Source organism: Mustela nivalis (assembly GCF_964662115.1).
Source record: "Mustela nivalis genome assembly, chromosome: 6".
Lineage (NCBI taxonomy): Eukaryota > Metazoa > Chordata > Mammalia > Carnivora > Mustelidae > Mustela > Mustela nivalis.
This window is the reverse complement of record NC_139025.1, coordinates 62,139,466-62,161,085: the sequence shown is the minus strand read 5'-3', so window position 1 is coordinate 62,161,085 and position 21,620 is coordinate 62,139,466. Positions and strand designations below refer to the sequence as shown.

The following is a 21,620-nucleotide window of genomic DNA, read 5'->3' as shown; positions in this document are numbered from 1 at the left end:
CAGTCAACAGACACATGAGAAAATGATCAACATCACTTATCATCAGGGAAATGCAAATCGAGACTACAATGAGGTATCATTTCACATCAGTGAGAATGGCTAAAAACAAAATCACAGGAAACAAGTGTTGATGGGGATGTAGAGAAAAAGGAACCCTCTTGCACTGCTGGTGGGAATGCAAACTGGTGCAGCCACTGTGGAACAGTATGGAGGTTCCTCAAAAAGCTAAAAAACAGAATGACTCTATATCCAGCAATTGCACTACTGGGTATTTATCCCCAAAATACAAAAAACACTAATTGAAAGGGATACATGCACCCCGGTATTTACTGAAGCATTATTTACAATAGCCAAATTACGGAAGCAGCCCAAGGGTCCTTCAACAAATGAATGAATATAGATGTGGTACCTCTATCTATCTATCCATCCATCCATCCATCCAGGGATATTTAGCCTAAAAAAGAATGAAATCTTGCCATTTGCAATGACATGAATAGAGCTAGAATGTATAATGCTAAGTGAAATAAACCAATCAGAGAAAGACAAACACCATATGATTTCATCCATATTTATTTATGAGTGGAATTTAAGAAACAAAACAAGCAAAGGAGAGAAATATAAAAAAAAAGTAGAGAGAGACAAGAAACAGACTCTTGGCTGGAGAGAACAAACTGATGGTTACCAGAGGGGAGGTGGGTGGGGGAGTGGGTGAAACAGACGGCAGGGATGAAAGAGTGCACTTATGATGAGCAGGAGTAATGTGGAGAACTGCTGATTCACTGTATAGTACAACTGAAATATAACACTGTATGTTAACTACGTAGGATGTAACATAACAAACTTAATAACAAAAAATTGAAACTATATACCTCAAAAAAATTAACTTGACCACAATCAACAAGTCTTACAGAGCACAAGCAATGTAACAAGAGAAAACATCTATTTTCTCAAGTGCAAAACAAACCACTTTTATTTTAAAAGGAAGAGAAAAAGTTTATTTTGTATTAGAGGACTTTTTTGGTCTTACAAATAAACAGTATTTAGAATGTTGTGGGGTCTGATTCTTAACATATTTTATTCTCTTTTTTAAGTAGGAAAAATACTAAGATAATTTACATTAAGTGGGCCTATAGTTTCTGAAACACACCTTTAACATGTTCCTGAACACACAGAAAACAAACACTTTATTAATAAACTTTCTAAACATGCTGCTGAGATATGAAATAGACATGCAAATTAACCTACTGATATAGCAGTTTCCTCTTTTTCTTTCCCATCTCTGTTCACTCTCCCACACCTCACCCCACAGATATGGTTAAAAAAAAGAATAAATTATTAAATTAAATTGAATTAATTATGGCAACCAAGAGAGGTCCCATGGAAACCCCCCAAAATGGCTCTGGACAAACTGGAATGCTACTAATGCAAAGGCTGCATGGTAACCAAAATCAATTCAACCAATTTTTTTTTTATATTTATTTATTTATTTGGCAGAGAGAGAGAGAGAGAGAGAGAGATTACAAGCAGGGGGAACAGCAGAGGGAGAGGGAGAAGCAGGCTCTCCACTGAGCAGGGAGTCTGATGTGGGACTCGATCCCAGGACCTGGGATCATGATCTGAGGTGAAGGCAGACACTTACCTGACTGAGCCACCCAGGTGCCCCTAACCAATTTCTAATGGGTACCTCCTAAATACAAGATACTCTGGAAGGTGACACACCATGAGGAATGAGATATAATACCTACACTCAAATATGTTATATTCTAGTAATGGGATGAAACAGCTATGCTGGTAACTCTAAGTGACATCAAAGGAATAAGCGAGATATGAATAAAGAATAAACAAAACAATGAATAAAGAAAAGTAAAGAATTTAAGCCAATGGGTCTTTCATGTAAAGACAGCGCATAAGACACATGGCATGTACGCATACGCTTTCCTGAAACCTCATTATAACAATAGTATAGGGTTTTTAGAAAAGAAGTATATACCCACAAGGATGGGGGGAATGGGAAAGGAAATAACAGAGATAAAATTTTGTAAGTTAGGGAAAAAAGAGGAACTAATAAGGAATTTAGGAGACCAGAAAAATCTGATTTTTAAGCTAGACAGGTAGAAAGCTAAGGCCCAGACTTGACTTATACTGCAGAATCTCAAAAAGGCTCACAATTGATGGCACCAGCTATTTCTGGGTGAAGGAGTAGGGAGAAATGCTAAAAATAAGGTAATTGGGTTGAAAGTCAGTTTTAGAAGTACCCAGACCCCCAGAGGACTTTCTTATACCACAGCAAAAGAATAGAGGTTTATTCTCTGGGAAGGATAAAACAAAGGTGTCTGGGTCAGGGGAAAACAGGACTAGCTGAAAGAAAGGCTAAGGTCCTGAAAACAAGGGCAGTAAGGCAGACAGGATGTTGTAAATCCCTTACGTTTCACTTCTTCTCCTCTACCCCTCCGTCTGCAGGATGTTGTTGGCCACTCAGTAAGGAGCCTGGAAAGGTTTTCTCTGAGCAATCAGACCAGCCCAAGAGGAAAGATCTTAATATACTTCATCAGATACTCGCCAACTAATTAACCAGCCAAGCAAGATCACTCAACAGTGAAGCCCCCAATGCTCAGAATCCCCACTTCAGTGCTGAGAACTTCAACCAGCTTTTTTGTTTCTCACTCTTAAGTCTGAATGGACAGCGAAGGATCTCTAGACTTCTGAGGAAAGTCCTATTAAAGAAGACCAAACAAGAACAAAAATAAAACAAAAAGCGGAGCCCGAGACTTAAGGCTACTTAGATTTCAAGATAAAAATAACCTGTATTTATATAAATTTATTTAAATTTAAAAATATGATAAATTTTAAAATAACCTAAAACAAACAAACAAACAAACCCTAGAATTCCTTTCCGTTGATCTTAGGGCCTCTCAAACACAACTGTCTTTACCATCCAGGAAGGAAACTGTAAAGGTTGCCAATGAAATGGTATACAAACAGCTTTCTGTCATTGGGTTACTAACAGCCACCAGAGCCAACAAAAGTATGTGGGGTGGGGACTCATCCACGTATGCTCTGTTGAAAAGCTAGGGGTAAAAAAATCTTTTAATTTGTAAATAAATGCGTTTAACATACCTTTATCATCTTCTTTAAAAAAATAAAATAAAAATAAGGTACTTGGATCTCCATTTATTTATTAATTAAAAGATTTATTTATTTTAGAGAGAGAGAACATGCATGGTGCAGGGGGCAGGGGTAGAGCGAGAAGGAGAATCGCAAGCAGACTCCCTGCTGAGTGCTGAGCCCCGCGCAGGACCCATCCCACAACTCTGATACTGTGACCTGAGCTGAATCAAGAGTCCGACACTCAACCAACGAAGCCACCCTGGCACCCCTTGACTGTCCATTTATAAACTAGGATTCTTAAGAGGTCAATTTTTAAATCTTAACTTTCAATTAAATCAACATTCCTGTTAATGTGATTCTTATTATGCAAGAACAATGTGTTTCTGTTCACTAAATTGGGATGGTGAGAAAAATCCATGAATTTATTACTGCAGGATAAATCTGCTTTAATCATTTGCCTCTCTATTTCTAAGACGAGAGAGAGACAAAGAGAGGGGGAGAAAAGGAAGTTTGGAGGGAGGAAAAAAACCATTTCCTTCAATAAAAAAGGGGAGGATTCTATCCTTAATCTTACCGAGATGTCTTTCAACACCTTAACACAAGAGAGCCTTAGGTGCTCCCTATCTCCCCGCACTGCCATTAGAAGTGTAGGATCATCGTGAAAGGTAAGAATTACTGCATTAACCAAAAGACTTCCTTTTCCCTTTCTGGTTAGTTTTGCCCTTACATATAGAGAAAGAGCTAAGTTCTGTTATAGCCCAACCAGGCCGTCATTCCACCTGAACTGCCATTCTGTGGCATCCACAGCTCTTCCTGGAAACTTAAGAAAAAGAAGATAAAGTACTGAGAGTATTATTTAACCTTTTTGTTCACCTTCATTAAGAGAGTTTCATTAAGTACACTTTTGACTTACATCTACAGATTAATGCTGCTACCCAAACTATACTATAGAGGAGATGAAGGAAATTAAGAAAAATTCTACTTTCTAATGAAAGTGGGGAGGAAGAGAAATAGGAGTGGAAGGTAATTATAATTAAATTCACCTTTATTGTTTTAAAGTGCTAAGTCAACTCAATGTTCTACATAGCAGCAACCAAGAATAGATCCGAAAAGATTTTCCAACTCTAATCTAGAAGAAACTTGGCTAAGTGATGCTGTAAAATAGGTAACAGAATATATATTTAAAAGGGTACCTTTAGGACAGCATAGGAAACATAGCCAATGATATTGTAACAGCATTGTAGAGTGACAGATGGTAGCTACACTCATGGTAAGCATTGTGTAACATAAAGACTTACCAAATCACCATGTTGCACACCTGAAACTAATGTAACAGTGTGTCTCAACTGTACTTCATTAGTAAAGAAATACATAAATAAAAGGGTACCTTTATTCTGTCAGTGAACTGGTATTTTTTTATGATCATTTCCTGCAACTGGCAAAAGTCTCCATTCAATTCTACTCCATACAGCTGCAGGGCTGAACTGTAAAGATAACCCTGAAAAAAATGAAGACATGACACAAATGAATGAACTGTGAGTTCATTTCTATACCAAATTTAAAAAAATCAAACTTAAAATAGAACTCAATAAAGTAAAAATAAAATGAAAGATAAATAACGTGTAATATATGTAGAACTTACAACTTCAAGAATTTAAAGATTCTTACTGATCAAGACCTTAATTTTAGTTTGTCAATTTCCATTATTTAAAAGTAATTTTATTTTGAAAGACTGATTTCTTACTTTTCCTGATAAAACGGTGCATTAAGTAATGCTGGAAATGAGAGAAGTAATCCCATACAGATTCTTGTTTAATAGTCTATTCCTGTAATTTCTTGGGAAGGTACAGCAGGGGAAAGCAAGACAGGCATTAATCCATGGGGGATATAATGGAAAATCATGCAGAGTCTGACACTAGAGGAAGGCGGCCAGAGATACGTCCTGTTTGGCTTAGGGAAGTCAATCTGGCATCTGCCTAGTATAAACCACCAATTAGTTAACAAGGATTATCAAGAACTGAGCAGATATTATTATGTATCCACAAAAAAGCAGTATGGATGGAAAGGTCGAGTCATATTCTGAGTATTATTTTACATCAAGTAACACCCACATGTGAACCAAATTTGCATTTACAGCTCATGATAGATTTTTAGAATCCGTTCAACAGAGTGTAAGTAGGTACTCAAAAATTTTTTGTTGACTGAATCAGTAACCATTTTAATATGGAGGAAAAATGAGAAAGACTATGTTTAAATTTCTTAACACTGCCACGAAATGGCATAGCTGGGTTTCTTTCAGCTATGTACTATTCTAACAAATCAAAAAATGGACAAGAGCGGAGCAAATATGGTAAATAATCATAATCTCTAATGTCTTCCAAAAAAGCCATTTGACAAACTGTATTTTCTATTATGGATATTGTTTTTAATTATAGAATAAAAGCCTTAACGCTGATAAATAAACTAAGCACTAAAGAGTTAAGTGTTTCTGTTTGGAGTAGGCGATGGATGCCAGAACTGAGAGTTTCTGGCCTGGGCCTCTACTGCTGTTGGCCACATGTTTTAACAAGTCTGCTAATGACAACCAGAAACCACATTAAAGTTTTTTGATAAAACCATTTAGGAACATTACAAATACTCTTGATTTGAATTTTTTTTTTTTTTAAAGCCACATCGAAGTGATATTTCAGACACAAATGTCTACATTCAAACTTGAATCACAGAAAATTGGACCAAGATGTGTCCTTGGGTATCATTTAGTTTATTTACAGGTGAGGAACGTGAAGCTGGGAGTATTAAGCGACTTTGTTATGGCCGTATGCAATTTCCTAGGTCAAGTAAACTTTAAAAGAGCTTTTTAAAAAAGATCTTACCAAAGCTATATATACTTACCAAAGTGTATACAGTACACTATTTAACATATAGCACAAAGAAAACAGAGTTAGGAGGTCAACAGTGTTATAATAAAATAACAAAAGTGTTTTGAGGTCGCCTGCTTCTGCTTTGCTGATAGTCCTTCATTCGTGTCACAGAGACAAACCAGTAAAGGAAATCAGAGAGCTGGCCTTTGAAATTCCAAATTCAGGATCATATTTTGACCTTATTATTCTGTTACTCTAATAAATAAAGCCAAGCTGTCACCTTGGATGGTGGCAAGCAAAACTGTTGCTAGCAGGAGGAGAAAGTATTTTCCAAATGTTGAATATGTCCACAAGCTGGACTTTACCCCATAAAGGACTGTGCCGAGCCTGGAGCCAACGTCAACCAAGACCTTTCCCGACAGATCAGGGAGTACATGATGATAAATGAACTTCAATTCCATGAGGGAAAAGGAATGAGAAATAAATCCTGGAGAATTAGAACAGAATAAACATCAAATTGTCAAATTTTGGTTGGGTACTAAACATTCGATTCTGTATTTCTAATTCTTTTATCCATATTTATAACGTCTATTTCATGTTTTTCTCTTCTAAACCAATGAAAGGTATTCAGAGACTATTTAGAAAAAACTAATGTGATAATTTTGCATTTATTTTTTATTTTTCAAGATTTATTTATTTCAGACCTGGGCTGAAACCAAGGGTCAGACACCTAACTAACTGTACCACCCAGGAGCCCCAAAGTCTCTGACATTTAAGGCCTCTAGGGAATAGCTACCCACCAATGTGTCCCTATCACTATGCCCCTCATGTCCTTCTTGCTGTTGATTAGAAGGTCCTTGGTTTTTCCCTTCCTTTCCCTATGACCGTTATTCTGTAGGATGCTCCCGAACTCTCATATCATCTGGCTTTCTCACCTTACCCCAGAGCAACCACAGAATACCCCCTTACCACTGCATGTAGACTACCAAATGAATGACCATCTCTGGAGTTGAGCAACATGGCAGCCCTGACCAACCTAAAATGTGTTCTGGAGTATAGGAGAGGGTGGTATGAAAGGAAGTGGATGTGCGCCCACCAATCATTCTTATTTCCCTTAGTTTAACTGTTACAATTTTTAATTGCTACAAGCTTCCTAGACCAAATCAAATTATTTGGGAGAGCCTGAGTATATTTTTTAAAGACTTACAATATTATGTCCTACTTAATTTAATGGTCAGGAAGGAGAGAAACTTTGGCCATAACTAAGAGATGGTGGCAAAGAAAATGGAAGCAGCCAGGCTAATCTCTTGGAAGAAAATAAAGGGTGTGACTGGGAATGGGGGTGGGCTTTGACCACCATAGACTTATCTGCCTAGAATCCTCATCCTCCCTACTCCCTGTCAAATTAGTGCTTCAGCCTTAAAGTCATCACTAGTGTCTTATAGCTAGATAAGCTCCTTATCATCTAAGGAAGGAGAGTTCCACAAATGGTAGCTTTTTCAGGTTCACTGTGGTTTTATGGGCTGGCCTGCATACCCAGTCACTATTTAGAATCTGATTTCTATGGGAAAATGCATCCTAACTTTCAAATTTTTATTTGTCAAATATATATATTCTTTAAGCTTCTGTAAATCAGGGGCACCTGGATGGCTCAGGGGGTTGAAAGTCCAACTCTTGATTTTGGCTCAAGTCAGGATCTCAGGGTCATGGGACTAGGCCCAAGTCAGGCTCTTCACTCAGGGGGGAATGTGTTGGAGATTGTCTCTCTCCCTCTGCCCCTCCCCACCCCTAAAATAAATAAATAAATCTTAAAAAAAAAAAAAAACCTTCTGTAAATCAGATCTGATATGGTATTACAGTTATAATTCACTTTTTAGTTTTCCTTCTATTGTTCTCATCTAAGTCCTTTTCTATTCTGCAAATTTCAACTACCTCACATGGCAACTTTAAGTACTATCTAAAGACAGAATCTTAAACAAGTAAATCAGGAAAGTTTAATACCCAATTATAATAGAGATACAATATATTTGTATTAGCAACATATTACAAATTTGGTAGCACTTAACTTTTAACAATGATGTTATTTAAGATCAGTAATAGGAATATAAGATTACTTACCTGGAGAGGTAGGCCACTATAAGCAGTAACTCCATATCTAAGTGACCAGGAAAACTGAAATAGTGTATCTAAAGTAACAGCCTAGGGGCACCTGGGTAGCTCAGTGGTTAAGCCACTGCTTTTGGCTCAGGTCATAATCTCAGGGTCCTGGGATTGAGCACCACATGGGGCTCTCTGCTCAGCAGGGAGCCTGCTTCTCCCTCTCTCTCTGCCTCCCTCTCTGCCTACTTGTGATCTTTCTCCCTCTCTCTGTCAAATAAATAAATAAAATCTTTAAAAAAATAAAGTAATAGCCTAGATGATCATATCCAATTTGAATGCCGAATATATAAATATATATATATTTAAAAGATTTATTTATTTGAGAGAGACAGAGTGTGCACACGTGTGTGTGTGCCGTGCATGAGTGGTAGGGAGGGCCAGAGGGAGAGGAAGAGAGAATCTCAAGCAGATTCCCTGCTAAATGTGGAGCCTGATGCAGGGCTCAATCCCACAACTCTGAGACCATGACCTGGGCTGAAATCAAGAGTCTGACCCTCAAATGACTGAGCCACCCAGGTACCCCTTAACAAAGAGTTAACATATTTGCAACATGAGGTCAGTCTAGTTTCCCATTTGGGACCCAGGTGCGGCATCTGAGGGGCAGAGATGCAGGAGACCTTTTGTCACTAGAGTTGTCCTCTGTTATGGATAGGAGATGTTCTACTAGGTCAAATTAAGGCCTGAATAGACCTTTCTCAAGACTATCTCTGGCCCCTGAATCCGTGCCTATCCAACAATATCTGCCTTCTTAAGTAGATGCTTTTATTGGGACATTTCAGCCGCCTTGCAGTTATAGTTCTCATTCTAAGTGAACCAGTATTGTGGTTTACCTCTGAATCTCTCTGAAGTAAGGAAAGTATAAGTTGGTTTCCCTAAACACAGTCACTTGTGATTAGTTTCTGGACCTGAAAAGTCACCTCTGATTAAACAGTTTCTGTGAAAAGCAGAGCTGCTCTCCTTGGTGACATCCTCTGGTGCAGCTTCCCTGGACAATATTACACTTCCGTCTCCCTAACCTCAATAATTGGTAATGGCTACGCTGCATGGTTGGCCTTTTCCTTTCAAAAAACTCTGAATGACTTGGTCAAGAATTTGTGTTCTGGTGACATGTACATGCACAGTCACCAGGTTTGCATACTCGAGGGCCTACCTAAAGGAGCCGTCTGGTGTGAGCCACACACCATGCAGTAGTTTCTGCTCATTTTTCCTTCCTCACATAATGAATCAATAAAGTCTTCATCATAAAGGAATGCATCAACGTGAACTGTGGGTTCTGGCTGCTGCCGTATCTGGTGGAGAGAAGAACTTCAAAAGAAACGAAGTACAAAGGAGTCTCTTTTCATTGCTAAATAAGGCAAAACATCAGTGCTTCATATGCTAAAATTCTGAGAGCAACAAGGCACAGAAAGACAAGTTTCATTTATCGCAGAGCCATCCTACTCTTCTTTCTGGTTTTCTGTTTGTTTTGTGAAACACTAGCAACTTTTAATTTGACCTGTAATGACACAAAACATGGCTAGGTGAAATATATAAAATTTGAGTATAAGGAGTATTTCCGTGACTATCTTGTCCATCCTGGATTGTACGTTTTACGAATAAAGAAACTCCTTCTCAGAGATTTCTCTAAAAAAATGACCATGAGAGAGCAAAGAACTGAAACTAATAACCAGGTCTCCTGAGTCCTGTATATCAGTGACTGACCCATCAAAATACTTAGCAGTAAGCTCTGCCCAGAGGCAGAGTTTTCAAATAATTAAAACATCGGTAAAATTTCATGCTTACAATGAATAGCCCTTTATTAATACTGGTAATACATGATATAATAGCAAGTGGCTATGAAGAATAAAATGTCTGATTCCTTTCACCTTAATTATAATAAAGAACCAACCTATCTACTTATCTATACCTACCATACACACACATCTATATTGTAAGTGTGTAAAATGTATGGACATACACAAGGACTAGAAATTGTAAGTGTGTAAAATGTATGGACATACACAAGGACTAGAAGGAAATAATGCAAGATAAAAAGTTTGTTAGAAGAGGGGATTATGGGTGAAACATTACATTCGATGAACACTTTTTATTTCATATACTTTGGTATATCTTGTTACTGATAGGATTGACTTATTAAGAACATTCAAACTATACTACAAATATTGCTCTCAGTTTTTAAACTATCCGCTATTTTCCACCTCTCGGAAATGACTCTGACTGAAGATATTATTAAGATTTGCTAAGTGCTCACAATGTGCACAGCGCTATTGAAAATCTATCGGATCTGGTTCCTCTGCTTCGGAATCTACACAGTGAAAAAATAAAATTGAGGGTTGCTGTTTTCAGATTGGTGGGAGAAGAGATTATTATCAGCTTTGTTTCAGCAAACAATATTCCTAGCATATGCCCTCCAGAAGAGTTGGAATTTGAAGGGGCCTGAATGAGGGAGTTGTCTGGAGAAGAAAAATGAGAACTTCTTTTAGGAATGAAGGAACAGAAGTTGCAAAAACTATACAGCATAAAAGGAGAAGGAAACAAAGAGATGAATTTCACCTTTGATAAAAGTGGGGGATATTGAACAGGAAAAGAGAAAACCAGGACAATGATGGAGACAGGGCCAGATAACTGTTGGGCCTTGTTTTTTGGGGGGCGGGGGGGCATTGAGTGGGTAGGAACTGAGAGCTGGCAAACAGGATGCCCTGAAAAATACCTGTTGAATGAATGGGGAGCCAGAGGACTATGGACTTGAAAGAATTAGGGACATGATTGAAGCACCAAATGAAAAACTGTCTAAAGCAGAATTCAGGACTAATTGGATCAGAGAGGCTGTAGGATTAGGGAAGAATAGGAGAAGCCTCGAGTAGCACTAAGAGTAAATTAGTGTATTTACTTTTTGGAGGGCTAGATGTTCTGAGGAAAGCATGGTTTCTAGAGGTAAGCAATTCCGAAGGTCCTCTGCTATGTTCTTCAGCATAGTGTCATTATTATCTTCAGTGAATTCATCAAAGTCTCCTGGGAAAAAAAAAGGAGAGAAATATCTTTTTTATGGTTAAGTGAACAGAACGGCCATATTTTCCACAATCAATTATAGTATCAAATTTTTCTTTTTTTTTTTTTTAAAGATTTTATTTATTTATTTGACACAGAGAGATCACAAGTAGGCAGAGAGGCAGGCAGAGAGACAGGAGGAAGCAGGCTCCCTGCTGAGCAGAGAGCCCTATGAGATCATGACCTAGGCTGAAGGCAGAGGCTTAACCCACTGAGCCACCTAGGGGCCCCATAGCATCAATTTATAGCAATAAATAAACCTTTTAACCAATGAAATATCTAAATTGTAACAAATATTTCACTTCAAATATTTAGTTTTTCCTTTCCTAAACTGCTTGAAAATACAAAACTTGACTATTTCAGCCTGTTTGCAAAAAACAAAAGTACTTAAAAACTATATATATATTTATATTATAAATTATATTATATATATTTATATGTGATATATATATATATACTGTAATACTATATATAGTATTTTAACTATTTTTACTCAAGAGCAGTACTGTCATTAGTTTGTACGGTCTTAAACTCACCAGTAAGTAGTTAAATATTCTTTCTCTCACTATGCAGATCTGAGAATTACAGGAAGCATCACAGAAATTATTAAAATAACTTTAATCTGAAAACCCCTGATTCCAATAAAATGTACCTAAGACTCTAGATAATAAGCACTAACAGCTGACACCAACTATATAATAAACTTTACAATAAACATGTGGCTCTGCTGCGCTTGAGCAGCAGGTAAAAAAAACCAAAACAAAACATAAGGGCTATTTATGATGGCTATGGCGTACTTTTGGATGATCTGGCAAAAAGGGGAGGGGGAGGCAACAGAAGGGAGAATGTGTGTAGCAATAAAGAGGGAGGTTTGGTTGAGATTGACAGCTGCTGAATCCAGGTGAGGGTATAAAAGCGGTGTTCATTGTTTGTTGTTTCTACTTTTCTGGGTGTTTAATTTTTTTTGGTTCTAAAACAATATTATTTCTAAGGAGCTCATATGTAATTTTAAATAGAATGTGACTTATCTGAAAGTAAAACACTCCTAAAGTTAGCTACTGTCCAGGATGCCAAAGGTAGACTAGAAAGCACTACTAATGAAAATAGTTTACCTTTCTCTTAAAACACTTTCTTATATTTTTTGCTAGAATAACAGTACCCCAAGGCGATTGTTTCTCACTCAGTTTTACTTTTTAAAAGACGATTTATTAATTTGACACAGAGAGAGGGAGTGAGCACAAGCAGGGGGAGTGGCAGGCAGGCAAAGGGAGAAGGAAAAGCAGACTTCTCGGGGAGCAAGGATCTGGGGCTCGATCCCAGGATCCGGGGATCATGACTTGAGCTGAAGGCAGACATTTAACCAACTCAGTCACCCAGGCACCCCACTTACTCTGTTTTAAAATAATTGTAGAAGGGAAACAAGGAGATCCTGAAGAAAATGTCATCTGTCTCCATATCCCCTGCCCCAAATCTTTGGTTGTTTTTAAGTAAGCTTATGATTTCATTCTTAAACAAAAATGAATTCTTGAGTTGGTTCAGAATGCTATTTTCATGTCACTAATAATGATTAAAAGTTAACAAAGCAGGCTAACAGCAGCACAGGGAAATAAATGGAGGTTTTTTGCTTCTACATAAGGGTACTCTTTTTTTTAGCAATACTCCTCTGTGCCCTATATACAAAGGATCTTTCTCTGTGTAATTTCTCATTGAGCAACAGTAGTGAATACAAAGATTTGGCTCTCTGAACTGATGTGGGAAGGCCTTTGAAGCCCCTTTTTTCCCCCCTCGTCTATTTAGCTCCATGTTCTAAACTGCTGCTTCTAATTATTTCTAGAAGGAGGCAGAATATAAATTACAGAGAAACAAAAATACTATTAAAATTCATTCCAGGGGCGCCTGGGTGGCTCAGTGGGTTAAGCTGCTGCCTTCGGCTCGGGTCATGATCTCAGAGTCCTGGGATCGAGTCCCGCATCGGGCTCTCTGCTCAGCAGGGAGCCTGCTTCCTCTCTCTCTGCCTGCCTCTCTGCCTACTTGTGATCTCTCTCTGTCAAATAAATAAATAAAATATTTAAAAAAATTTCATTCCAAATTGTTTCAGGTGGAACTTAAGTGCATTTTTCAAGAAAACTGGCCTTTTTAATTTTATTTGTAAAATCTAATTAAATTTTCTCAAGGTGCCAATTAAACATTTTATTTCTTTAGGTAATCTCTACACCCAACCTGGGGCTCAAAATCACGACCCTGAGATCAAGAGATGAAGCTCCTCCGACTGAGCCAGCCAGGCGCCCCACAAGGTGTTAATTAATACCTAACATGTGCTTAGCTTCCTTCCCTCCACAGATAGATAGAACACTGTCTGGGAGCCTCTGTGACTCACATTTAATTCTAATAATATCACTCCTACTGGTGATCCTTAGCAGGTTCTCTCAATTTGTACATAACTAGAGAAGGCAATAAAAATGTCATTATGTTAAACTAAGCTATTTCCTATCCCAACTTCTTTGGACTTAATTCTTCTTTTTTAAAATAAGGACTTCATTTATTTATTTGACAGAAAGAGATCACTGAGTAGGCAGAGAGGCAGGCGGGGGTGGGGGGTAAGCAGGCTCGCCACTGAGCAGAGAGCCCGATGAGGGGCTCGATCCCTGAGATCATGACCTGAGCTGAAGGCAGAGGCTTTAACCCACTGAGCCACCCAGGTGACCCTGGACTTAATTCTAAAACATAAAAAGCCACGTTAATAAAACAGTTTTGCTGTAGGTCTGCCTTCAAAAATGAGTCTTAGAGTGAGAAGAGAAATTAGATTATGACTGATTACCAAATGGCCCACCCATCTACACATCTCTGTTGTTTAGTCTTTGCTTGAACACATTCAGGCCGGCATTTCTCATGCAGAGCCCCAGTCTGCCCCTTCATAATGACATTAACTCATTTTTCCAATTTCAACCTGAGAGGAATCATCATGTTTAATGCTATACAATGTTTCCCGAATGAACCCTTCAGGCCTGCTAGACTTGGTGCAGTGCTTTTCACAGGACATTTAATCCTAAGAATCCTATAGATGATACTATAATCATTTCTACTCTATAACAACAGCAACAAAAAAACCCCTGATGTCAGAGGTTAAGTTACTTGCCTCAGGTCATAGGGGCCAGAAAGGGGTGGAGCTGGGGTTTGAATGCAGGTCTTAGCCTGAACTTTTTTTTTTCTTTTGAGATTTTATTTATTATTTATTAATTAAGATGCCATGTGGGTCTCGAACTCATAACCTCGAGATCAAGAATTGCATACGTGCTCCTCTGAGCCAGTGAGGTGCCCCCTTAGTCCGAACTCTTCATCACTACACCATACAGGCTCTCTAAGGTAGCTGCCTAGTAACAGTCCTCCTGCCACTACTGAAGTTTTTTTTCCTCCCCACCTCGGACCAGACAGTTCTCCACTGGATGCCGCAGCCACATTCTTTGCCATTAGCTTGCTGTCCTCTGGACTTGTTCAACAGAACCCTTTAAATGCAGCTCTGCAAGCAACACCGGCAATCTGGTTCTCTCATCCATGACTACCTCAGGTTATTCTCTTCTCCTGTCACGTTGTAGCATGTAGGGCCCTGAACATTACGGCTACTCGGTGATTAATAAATAGATTTGGAAGGGGTGACAGTGGCAGTGGAAGCCAATCCTACGTAAATCGTATGTAAAGACTTGAACAATCATATGTAAAGACTGAGGAAACTGGAACAATGACAGACGGGAATGGCTGCCAATGCTGAACCATCACAGCAGATTTCCAGCTGTCTGAAACAGGTTCATCTGAGAGTCAATACCCAATCAATGGGAGCATCACCAGTCAAGATGAGAGAGAATAAGAAACTGTATATTAAATTCAGCCATTCCAAAAAGGTAGTGTTAAATGAAAACTGCATTTATTTCATCTCAATACCAAGGATGTCAGGTGAAAATGAGAACTGGCACCTCTTATCCTGGACAGCAAACTCTGATTCAGCCACCCACACGCAAGGGTGAGAGGAGATGTCTTCATTTACAGCAATGATTCTTCACCATGGCTCCCGTCAAAGAGGATCTGCATATGGGATTTATGGGAGCCTTGCCCAGAGTTGTATGCTTTGTTGTATACATAAATATATATGCTTTTCTAGGAAGAAAGTTCCTTTTTTTTTTTTTTAAGATTATTTATTTATTTGACAGAGATCACAAGTAGGCAGAGAGGCAGGCAGAGAAGGGGGTGGGAAGCAGGCTCCCCGCTGAGCTGAGAGCCTGATGCAGGGCTTGATCCCAGGACTCTGGGATCATGACCCCAGGACTCTGGGATCATGATCCCAGCCATAGGCAGAGGCTTTAACCCACTGAGCCACCCAGGTGCCCCTAGGAAGAAAGTTCTGAAGAGATCTTCAGTAATTATAGCTAATATTTCTGAGCACTATATGTAAGGCACTGTGGAAATTTTTAGTGCAAAAAGGCTAAAATTAGCTTTACTATCTGTAGTGGTTGGCAAATAACTTCTGAAAAGAGCAGCAAAACATTTTTGCCCTAATAATGGCTGTGCAGGTCAAAAAAGCATGATATGATAGGATATTAATGAAGTGTATAAAACTTGAATTCACGTAACATTTTATTTACTGTTATCAAATTCCTTAAAACATTATTTCTAAAGGCTAGGCAATATTCTACCATTGTATATTTAATTAACCATTTGCTGCTCCTAATACACATTTAGATATACTAATAATTGTGAAAAATGAAGATACTACATCTGACATTTTGGCGTCCATAACCTCTTTGCATTTCTGATCATTTCCTTACCATCAATGCTCAGAAGTAGAAGTACTTAAACATTTTTTAAAGACTCTTGCTACATATTGTCAAATTTCTTCCCTGAAAGAGTATACCCATTTACTCTAAGAGAAAAGAATACGGGTCTCATTAAACCCTTGCAGCACTAAATGTTACCATAAAAAACAAACTCTGTTGTTTTAATTTGCATTTCTTTAATTACTGGTGAGGCTGACATCTTTTAACATTGTAATAGCGATTTCAGAATGTGTGATGACAGTATTATGCTTGGAAAAGGATTAAAGAAAAGTGTTAATCAGTGGCCTGACGGTCAAGTTCTCAAACTACACATGTACGTGGGAAGGGAGCAGCAGAAGAAAAGCTTCTCTAAAGGGCAAAATTTATTCTTTTAAAATTTCCTGGTTATTTTTAAAGATCTATGAGGAAACAGCAATCACCGAACCTGACAGCTTATGAATCAAACCTTACTTTTTTAGATCTAGTCAAGTATCAAGTCCTACCCCTTCTGCTTGTAAATCCTACTTCCTCTTTCTTCCCACTTCAACCACCTCATAGCCACAGTCTGGATCTCACACTTGGATACCATACCATGACAAACTCATAACTAGCTCCTTGATACTGGTTTTCCCCAACTACAAAATACCTCGTACATCTATTTTAAACTAATCTCACTGAAACCTCTCTCTTTTTTCTCCAATAATTTTTTTTTTTTTTTTTTTCAAATAATCTCCACACTAACATGGGGCTCGAACTTACACCCCGGAGATCAAGAGTCACAGGTGCCACCAATCGGAACCAGCCAGGCATCCCAAACCTCACTTTTGTGTCACTTGTTTCCCTTACAAGTTTTGGACATTTTTCTACTGTTCAACCTAGCAAATCTCACTTTAGATATTTAAGGGCCTCTGTATCAGCAGAGCCTACCCATCCTATTTTCTATTCTCATCATCCCCTGGCATAATTTCTCCTCAAGACAGGCAAATCCTCCCAGCTGTTTTCCATAGCCCTTCCTGTTCATACTGTTCCTTTCAACTGCATGATCCTCCCCTTTGCATTACGGGCCTGTCCAAGTTATTTTGTCTCCATGAGGTGGTATTTTTTTTTCCTCCATGAGGTTTTACGCTTTATTTCTAGCTTTAACTCACCCATATCCTTACCTTTAATGACTTACAGTGCATAATTATAATAGGGTTATATATTACCTATTATTCATTCATATCATATATTATTCTTGAAGTCCCTATTCAAATTTAAAAAATTTATTGAGGGGAGTTCTGGTCCCAGACAAGAGGGCAACTTTCCTCCCTTTCCCCTGTTCCTTCCCTCTAACTACAACTAAATACACTGGAAATATTCAATAGGCAATTATGAAGACTCTGAAAGCTAGAAAGAAAAGGTAAACTGCCTAGGAGTCTTAGAACTTAAGAAAGGTCACAGTAGGGAGTTGCCTGGATTTTCTTTTTATCTTCCAAGTAGCTTCGACTGGACACCAAAGAGACCTGCATCCCAGAACCACTAACAGGCACAGGGGGAAGAAAAAAAGAACTAAGAAAAACTTGCTGTCTCTTGCCAAAGCCTGGTAAAGGGGGAAGAACAACGGGAGACCGACTGAGGAACCCTAAGTCCCACTCCACATTGGGGCAGTAGCAGACTATCCAGTCTCCAGGCCCTCTCCCCAGGGGCATAAATAGATCCAGGTCTGGCATCTCCTAGCCATCTGCCCAGTGGTGGAGAATAAAACAGGCCCTCAATTGCTTGTTCCCCTACCCCCACTAGCAGAAGGCAGCTCAGCGAGACAGGGTAGCCCAGTCTTTCCCCATGCAGGTGACACTAGCATAGATTCAACAAGAATTGCTGCAGTGTCAAAAGAACAAAGCAGAGCTGAAGAGCACTGGAGGACGTAGAAAGCTAAATTGCTATCAGGCCAAGAACCACTAAGTTAAAACTAAGCAAGGCAACTGCCTATTAAGATAAAAAATCTGAATATTAAGAACAAGAGCATAAGACAAGAGGGCAACTTGGGATATCGCAGATATTCCAAAGTATCAGGGATACAATCAAAATTATCCTAGTATAATGGAAAATCAGTTATCATACAAAGAACAGGAAAAATAATCATTTGTTTCATAATCTGAATCTGACATTCTTTGGATGGTATATCCAATAACCAAGTGAACCAGAATTTGATTATCAGAGAAGAATTTTAAGCAACCATCACAAAAATGCTTCAATAAGCAATTATGAATCTTAACAAGTTAAAAAAAATAGAAAATCTCAGCAAAGAAATGGAAGTTAAAGAATGAAATGCAAATTATAAAACTGAAATACACAATAATCAAAATTTTAAAAACTTGCTGGATGGGCTTAATAGTAGAGATGACAGAGGACAGAACCACCGAACTTGAGGACAGACATAAAATTTACTCCATCTGACAAACAGAGAAAAACGGATGGGATTAAAGAATAGAGCCTCAGAGATCTGTGGGTCAACAACAAAAGATCTAATATTAATATCAGAGTCGCAGAAGTGGGAGAAAGAGTATGGGTCTGAAAAGCATTTGAAGAAATATAGCTAACCCCCCCCCCAATTTGGTTTTTAAGAAACTGGGAAACTCCAAATAGGATAGACCCAAAGAAACCCACACAAGGACATATCATAATTAAACTTCTGAAAATAAAAGACAAAGAACAAACCTCAAAATCAGAAAAATGATTCACTCTCTGTAGGCAGATACCCATTTGAACAACAGTGAACTAGTCATCTGAAACCATGGGAACCAGAAGGAGGTACATTTTTCAAGTGCTGGGAAAAAAAAAACTCTGTACGCTCTGGATTTTATATCTTATGAAATTGTCCTTCAGAGATGAAGGGGAAATAAAGACATCCTCAGATGACGAAAGACTGAATTTGTTGCCAGTAGATCTACCCTTAAAGAATGGCTAAAGAAGTTCTACGACAGAAAAGAAATAGCAGAAGAAGGTTTGGAACTTCAGAAAGGAAAAAAACAGGATGGGTAAAAATGGACTAAGTACAAAAGACTATCTTTTTTGTCATTAATTTCTTAAAACATATTTGATGGTTTAATCAAAATTTATGAAATCATCTGATATAACTATCTGATATAAAACAATTGTACTTAAAAAGTGGGGGATGGTAAAGGGAACTAAATGGAAGTAAGATTTCAATACCCCACTCACGTGACAAAACACTTGTACCAATAGATGGTGATGGGTTACATATATATTTAACTACAAAAAAGAGTGATCACAAAGAAAACTATACAAAGAGATATACTCAGGAAAACAAATACAGAATTCTAAAATTGTCCTAGTAACTTATAGAAAGGCAAGCAGAGATAAATAGGTTAAGAAAAAGAAAGAACAAGCAGAAAACAAACAGTAAGATGCCACACTTAAGATCTAATATAGCAATAATTACTTTAAATGTATATGCTCTATATACATCAATTAAAAGACAGAGATTGGCAAAGAAGATTTAAAAACAGAACCCAACTATATATTGTCAATAGAAACTCACTTCAGACATAATGTTATAGGAAGAATGAATTTTTATAAACGGAAAGGAAAAATATATTGTGCCCACATTAGTTAAAAAATGGGAGTGGCTATATTAATTTGAGATAACTAGACTTTAAAACAAAGAAAATTATTAGGTACAAAGAGGAACACTACATAATTATTAAAGGATCAATCCACCAAAAAGACATAGTTATCCTGAATGTGAATGTACTAAACAAGAGCTTCAAATAAATGAAACAAAAACTGTTCTGAAGGGACAAAGAGGCAAATCCACAATTAGACTTCACTGCCCCACTCTCAGCAACTGAAAGACTAAAAGGCAGAAAATCAGCAAAGAAACAGAACCGAAAAATATAATCGACTAACAAGACCTAACAGGTATTTATAAAACACTGCATTAAACAGAGTAGAATACACAGCTTTTTTCCAAGTACCTATCAAACTTTCACCAAGATAAACCATATCCTGGGCCATAAAACAAATAAAGAAAAAAAAAATTTTTTTAAGATTTTATTTATTTATTTGACAGACAGAGATCACAAGTAGGCAGAGAGGCAGGCAGACAGAGAGGAGGAAGCAGGCTCCCTGCTGAGCAGAGAGCATGATGTGGGGCTTGATCCCAGGACCTTGGGATCATGACCTGAGCTAAAGGCAGAGGCTTTAACTCACTGAGCCACCCAGGTGCCCCAATAAAGAAAAATTTAAATGAACTGAAGTCATGCACAGTATCTTTTCTGACCATAATGGAATTAAACTGGAAGTCGGTTAACAGGCCAATCTCCAAACACTTGAAAGTTAAAGAAGGTACTTTTAAACAATAGTTACAGTAATCAAGACAGAGTGGTATTGGTCAGGGAGAGAGACATAAATCAACAGAATAGAGGGCTCAGAAATGGAGCCACACAAAAATGACAACTGATTATGATAGCCTTTTCAACAAATGGTGCTGGAGGAAATGGACATCTATAGGGGAAAAAATGAACTTCAACCTAAACTCCACACCTTACACAAAAATTAACTTGGACCAAAGAATTAAATGCAAAAGACAAAAGCACAGCTCTTTTAGGAAAAAGACAATGATCACATAGAACTTGACACTAATATAGTGTTGTATAATTTTTGAAGAGAAAAAAATGGAAAAAATCTTTGGTATCTAGAGCTAAACAGAGTTCTTAAAGTTGATGCCAAAAAAGGAAAAGTGGATACATTGGACTTCATCAATATTAAAAAAATTTTGCTTTTAAAAACTTTGTTAAGGGGATGAACAAATTACAGACTGGGAGAAAATATCTGCAAACCACACATATGACAAAGGGCTTATATCTAAAATACATAAAGAACTCTCAAAGTGACAGTATACCAAAAATACAATTAAAAAAATGGGCTAGAGGGGTGCCTGGGTGGCTCAGTGGGTTAAAGCCTCTGCCTTCAGCTCAGGTCATGATCCCAGGGTCCTGGGATGGAGCCCCGCAAAGGGCTCTCTGCTCAGCAGGGAGCCTGCATCCTCCTCAATCTCTGCCTGCCTCTCTGCCTACTTGTGATCTCTGTCAAATAAATAAAACAAAAAATCTAAAAAACAAATGGGTAAGAGATATGAACAGATATTTCATCAAAGAGGATATTCAAATGGCAAATAAACACATAAACAATAATTGTTCAACATCATTAGGGAAATGGAAATTAAAACCCAATGATATATCACTACACAAATTAACAGAATGGCTAAACTGAAAAATACTGGTAAGACCAAATGCAAGTGAGGATGCAGAGAAACTGGATTACTCATATACTGTTTGTATAAATGCAAAATGCTACAGCCGCTCTGGACAACAGTTTGGCAGTTTCCATAAAACTAAAAATGCACTTACTATATGACCCAGCAATGGCACTCTTGAGTATTATCACAGAGATGAAAACTTATATTAACAGAAAAATCTACACATGTTCAAGCAATGTTATCTGTAAGAAAGACTTGACTATACTAGGCATTTCAGAGAGCTACTTTACTCACATGTTCTAGTGCCTAGACTTGGATGGTAAGAACAGTTACACCCTGGTTGGGCATCTTGCTCTCCGTAGAAAAGCTGGGAATTCC

General features: G+C 38.0%; 1 protein-coding gene across 1 annotated transcript in view; it reads right to left on the bottom strand.

The window, feature by feature from the left end:
* LOC309868245 (uncharacterized protein) overlaps nt 1-21,620 on the bottom strand; it is a 34,496-nt gene that overhangs the window by 7,527 nt on the left and 5,349 nt on the right. The window contains exons 2-5 of the mRNA XM_082737828.1: nt 11,020-11,141; nt 9,280-9,418; nt 6,335-6,456; nt 4,496-4,606 (exon numbers count right to left, since the gene is read on the bottom strand). Coding sequence (XP_082593954.1) covers nt 4,496-4,606; nt 6,335-6,456; nt 9,280-9,418; nt 11,020-11,141 — 494 coding nt within the window. The remainder of the gene's footprint in view (nt 1-4,495; nt 4,607-6,334; nt 6,457-9,279; nt 9,419-11,019; nt 11,142-21,620) is intronic.